We start from the raw sequence: 6,096 nt of genomic DNA, 5'->3' as shown, positions 1-6,096 counted from the left end.
ATCAAAGGCTTGATCAAGTCATCATCAAAATCAACCATCCATTTGTGTGGATTAGGGTTTTCACCCCATCAACACCCAAGATCCATTAAGTTTGATGAGACCTATGATCAAATTAACTAAGATCCAAGTCCAACAGAAGTCAACAAAGGTCAAACAAATATAAAATACAATAAAATAAAATAAAATACATTAAAAACTTTTTTAAAATGAATTTTAAAAGGGAAATAAAAGAGAAAATCCATAAAGTCCTTCAAAACACCAAATAGATGACCAAGAAAATTATAGAAGGTTGGAAATAGAATAAGAAGCATAAATTAAAATTTTCAAAAATTTTAAATGCCTAAAAGTATTTTTAAACCAATTAAAACAAAGGAGAAAAGAGAAAATTCAAGAAAAATATAAAATCAAGAAAATAAAATGTGAAAAAATGAAAGTCTGGTGAAGAAAAATAAAAGAAAATTTTAGAAATTATTTGGGATTTTTCTGATAAAAGATGATTTTTTTTATGAATTTTCAAAGAAAATGAAATTTAAAATGAAAAAAGAAAAAGAATAAAATCAGAAAACTCATAGAGCGTTGGATCATACCTCATTAATTGACGTGGCAAATTCAACAATCCTCAAGCTAGGGCGCATGATGGAAATTAATCAAAATAAAACACGAGATCTAATTCAAATTGGACCAATCAAAATATTTCAAATATTCAGCGTATATCCAAACTCAGATGACCTGAGATGAACTTCAGTCATCTTCCCCGATCCTTCTTCAATGGAGTTTCATCGTTTGGTAAATTCAGAGCATGAGACTACCACCATTGTGATCGCCTCCTCATCACGAATTCAACTTCATGCTCCAAATTCATTTATCTAAACTGAGCTTGGGGAATTTTAGAGAAGTTTCATAAGCAAGCAAGCCATGAAAAATAAAATTAAATGATGAACACGATCAATCAACACCAGATAAGTTAGGGGAAAACATCAGCGAGTGAAGGATTACATTGTGATAACTTGATTGAGTTCAAATGATGCTCCTAACTACCTTGTCCAAATGGTGATCAGAAGATGATGAAGCTCGATATGGTCAGAGCACTTCAGAAGGTCCTAGAGATTGAGAATTATTACAAAATCTTTAGAGAATACTGAAGGTGCTAATGAAATCAAGAAATTGGATTGAAACAAGTTGGAATTCAAAACACGGTAGTTGGATTTTTCTGGAAATTTTCATATTGAAATAGGGATTTCTTGGCTTTCAAAAGCTTGGAAATGAATGCAGTAGCTTCCTATATTTATATGAAATGGGTTTGGATCCAAATACGTGTGAAATCAAGCTTAATTCGTGCAAAACGAATTTGATCATAATGTGTGAAAAGTGTGACTTGTAATTCATCAAACCTTAGCCAAATCATGTGTCTTAAGGGTCAATTAACTTCTGGAGACTTGGTTAAACATGTTTAGGTACAAAACACATGATAATTTGGCTTGTAATTGAGAATTAGAGAAGTTCAAATTCAGACCATGGTGATTTCTTCAGTTTCAAGTCACCATGTTCAACTTGATGGGGCATCTTGTCCACGAGCCTTTTTGATCCCATTATTCTTGTAATGTGTTGGCATCATAAGAGAGATTAAAATGTGCTAATAAAGGTTGCATTTGGATTCTCGAGCCCAAAGTTATGGCATGTTGAAGTTGGCACGAAAAACTGGTCATGTAACTCAGAAAATTCTAAGTCCCAAATGGCTGAAAATGACTTGTAATGTCTCAATGAATTCAAAGGCCTTCCGAGCATATTTTGACTTTGATCCTTGAAGAAAACTTGTATAGTGAATCATAAATTACATTATGAAAAAGGAATCAGCCTCAAATGTTGAAAATTGAAGAAGTTGTGAATCTTTAAAGTTGAGAAAAAGTCACTTGAAAATATGTCAAATTTCACTATGTCCACAAATGACCTATAACGTCTCCAAACTTTTGATGATCCTCCAAGCATAATTGGATCTTGTCATGTAAAAATAAGTTGTAGAGGATATTGAGAAGAGTCATATGCAAAAAGAAGTATTTAAAAATGTTTAGAATTGAAGGAGTTGTGATCCTTTGAATTTTGACTTCAAATGTAGACTTTTTGGTCAAACCTCTTGGAATAAACTTGTGTACTTGGAATTTTCTTGCATTTCAAGGTACATGGATGATCATATGATCTCAAAATAAGGTGTGCTTTAATGTCTCTTGATTGAATTGCTCGATGTTTGAGGTAACTTTTCGAAGAAGGCATGGAAATAAACACATGAACCTTTGACTTTCTTTGAGAAATAAGCCACAAAACTTTGAGATACTCTTGATCAAAATGAGATTGAAAGATGCTTGAGAACGTTAGAGGTCATGCTTTGAGAGATAAGCCCCTTGAAAATAAATGGTTAAACACACTTTGACATGAGGAATCAACAAAATCCTAGCTGAGGAGCCATGATTGATGCTCTTGATGAAAAACCATACCTCACACAATAAACATACTTTGCTCTTCTTTTTGTCAGCTTCCAATTTTTTAGCGGCTTTCTCGTCGAACACAGCGCTACACTTTGGACATAGAATCGCTTTTGACCCACTTAGTTTGCACTTCTCTTGGAAATCTGTTAGGTTTTCACTTGCTTGGGGATAAGCTGATTCCAGTTCCTCTTCATCTCTCATGTCGAATCCATCAGTAGTTTAAACCATTAATACTTCAAAAGATTCATCTAGAGAAACAACATCTAGATACTCCATGAGACCATCAGTAGTCTCCATCATCATGCATTCAAGAGGTTTAGAGTACAAGGCTTCTTCAAGCTTCAGAGGATCAGAGTCCACTTGCATCTTTGGCCTTTCGCCAAATTGAAGCCTTCCTTCTTTCCACGCTTTTTACACCAAGTCCCTAAAAATAACACATTGATAAGTTTTATGACCAAGAAAGTTATGAAACTCACAAAATCCCTTTTTCTTTTTCTGTTCTATAGGGGGGTCCTTTAAACCCTGAGGAACAATGATTTGACCATCTTTAACCAATAAATCAAATATCTCGTCACACTTAGACACATCTAACGTGTAAGTTTTAGCAACTTATTTATCTATTTTTTCGGCTTCAATTGGATTTTTTACCCATTCGATGGTTTTAATAGTTTACATGTGTAAGGAGGTCCAGGCTTGAGTTCAACCATGTTGACCTCGCTTTCATCGACAAACTCTTCATCGTCATAAGAGTATTCCTCAACTGCTATGTAAGACACTTTCTCTTTCTTATGGTATCAATCAGTCTTGGTCTTTTCAGCTTTCAGGCGTTCGATGTGTCGAACTCTGTCAGCTAATTGCACCATATCCCTCAGATACTGGGTATCCAGCTTCTTTATGATAGAATATTCTAAACCACCTGCGACTATCTTGACTAACTCGTGCTCAGGAACTTGAGTAAAGCATCTAGCCTTCAACCATCTAAACCTGTTGAGGTATTGATCAACTGACTTAGCGGTCTTTCGTTTGATGTTGGCTAGTTCTTTTAGACTTATTTTCGACTGTCCCATGTAATGTTCATGGAACAATCTCTCTAACATCGTCCATGTTTGAATAGATTGTGGAGGTAGCATCGTAAACCATGTGAACACATTTTTTGTAAGAGAACTTGGAAATTATTTCAACTTCAAATCCTCATTATTTGATATGTCTCCAGCTTCGGTTTAATATCTGGCAACATGTTCAACGGTAGATTCTTCAGTATATCCAGTGAACTTGGTGAATTTTGGAACCTTCCACCCCCTAGGAAATTCTGTTTGTAAAACAAAATCTGGTAAAGGGGAAGAGCATGTCGACCTTTGTAGGTATGGGTTTATTCTATTTCTCACTATGATCCGTTCAACAATAAGCTCTAAGTTTTGCTCCCCAACCGTTGCCTCTTGTCGAATCTGCTTGACCACATGGTCGGGATCCCGGTTCCTATCAATTAATACAACGGGAGGCCTTCGAGCCACCCTAGGAATTTGTTCGACTTCCTGGTATTCTTGTTTGACCATTTCGTCTAGCATCTCTTCTTGTCGGCCCGGGGTTTCTGGTCGAGGTGGAGGTGGGGGAGTCTGACGAACTTGCGCTCTAGAAGCCCCTAGGAAATTCCTTATTATGGTCACCTGAGTTGCCAGTTGTTGGTAACTCTGGGTCGAATCCTGAATTAAAGGTCTCAGTATGGTGTCTAGTTGATGAGTCAGCATGTGGACCATTTCAAGATTACTTTCATCCATCTGATGTCTCATGACCGCGACAAAACTTGATGTGAAAGTTGGGACTGACTGAGATGACAATCCAAAACCTGGGGGTCGACCAAATTAGTTTGTCGATGGTCCTAACCCCTGGTAGCGTGAGAATGGAGACGATGATGTTTCGCTGAATGTCGAATCGATATTATGCATACTTTCCATAAACCCAGTTGGCATTCCTAACATTTTGTGCATGAGGACTGTAAAATTGGGCATATATTGCCCTGAAGTTCCTATCGTCATCGACGTCGGAGTTTGAGGCTAATGTGGTGTTAGAATTGGTCCATTATTTTCAGTCGAGACCGTAGGTATAGTGTCGGAACCAACATCGGTTGTTTGTGACGCGACTGTGTCTCCCCCCGAAGATGTTTCTTCGTGTGGTCATGGTGACACCATCTTTCCACTCCGTTGTTACATATACTGAACACAACGTGTTCCACCAGATGTGCCAATTTATTTACGCAAAAATCTCTAGCCTTCCTATCGATGTTTACTTGCAGGGTCGGCTACAAAGTCCTAGACTGATATGTGTTAAGTATATGGTGGTTTTGTTGGTAAAGTGTTTGGAATACTAGAACAATAAGTGAAATGTTTGCAAAATAGAGAAATGCAGTAACAGTAAGAAAGGATAAAAACAAGATAAATATGTAAATGAACAAAGCAAATGAAAATAACTTGACAAGTTAAATGGTTTGAAAATAAAGGTGGAAGCAGAAGTACATTTTGGCAGGAAGTTAACTTTTTTCTCTTAAACGCTTGATACTTCAAGTGTTTTCCTATTATAAAGCTACCAATACCATCCTCCTGGAATGAAAATCACATCTACTTAAATAGTAAATAAAATAACTGTTGGGAGGTCATGATGCATTTATGATGCGCCACGTGTCGGAGCCTATCACCCATGTTGCTGGTAACTTCCCACTTTCTGCTTCCCACAATCAGTTCCCATTATGGTACGCTTACCTTTGACTTCGACAGAAAACTTGTATAGTGAATCATAAATTACATTATGAAAAAGGAATCAACCTTAAATTTTGAAAATTGAAGAAGTTGTGAATCTTGAAAGTCGAGAAAAGTCACTTGAAAATAGGTCAAATTTCACCATGTCCACAAATGACCTATAATGTCTCCAAACTTTTGATGATCCTCCAAGCATAATTTGTTCTTGTCATGTAAAGAGAAGTTGTAGAGGATATTGAGAAGATTCATATGCAAAAAGAAGCATTTAAAAATGTTGAGAATTTAAGGAGTTGTGATCCTTTAAACTTAGACTTCAAATGCTGACTTTTTGGTCAAACCTATTGGAATAAACTTGTGTACTTGGACTTTTCTTTCATTTCAAGGTACATGGATGATCATATGATCTCAAAATAAGGCATCTTTTAATGTCTTTTGATTGAATTTCTCAAGGTTTGAGGTAACTTGTTGAAGAAGGCATGGAAATAAACACATGAACCTTTGACTTTTCTTGAGAGATAAACCACAAAACTTTGAGATACTCTTGATCAAAATGAGATTGAAAGATGTTTGAGAACTTTAGAGATCATGCTTTGAGAGATAAGCCCCTTGAGAATCAATGGTTGAACATACTTTGACTTGAGGAATCAACAAAATCCTAGCTGATGAGTCATGCTTGACACTCTTGATGAAAAGCCATACCTTACACGATAAACTTAAAGAAAACAAAATATATTTTTGCTATTTTGATTAGTGATTAGATAAGTAATGAACACATAAACACAAAGGTAAAACATCAACAAAGAGGTGCTTGATGATCCCTGCAAAAGGCAAACCTAAAGATGAGAGGGAGATGATCAAGATGTGAT

At 36.1% G+C, this 6,096-nt stretch overlaps 1 protein-coding gene across 1 annotated transcript; it reads right to left on the bottom strand.

Annotated features, from left to right (window-relative positions):
* Window positions 1-3,700: 3,700 nt before the first annotated feature.
* On the bottom strand, window positions 3,701-4,267 carry LOC127137987 (uncharacterized). The gene has a single exon (XM_051064395.1). It carries the CDS (start codon window positions 4,265-4,267, stop codon window positions 3,701-3,703), a length of 567 nt encoding a protein of 188 aa, XP_050920352.1.
* Window positions 4,268-6,096: the final 1,829 nt, after the last annotated feature.

Source organism: Lathyrus oleraceus, chromosome 4 (genome assembly GCF_024323335.1).
Source record: "Lathyrus oleraceus cultivar Zhongwan6 chromosome 4, CAAS_Psat_ZW6_1.0, whole genome shotgun sequence".
NCBI lineage: Eukaryota > Viridiplantae > Streptophyta > Magnoliopsida > Fabales > Fabaceae > Lathyrus > Lathyrus oleraceus.
Note: the sequence above shows the minus strand (reverse complement) of the source record. Positions and strands in the feature narration are given on the sequence as shown.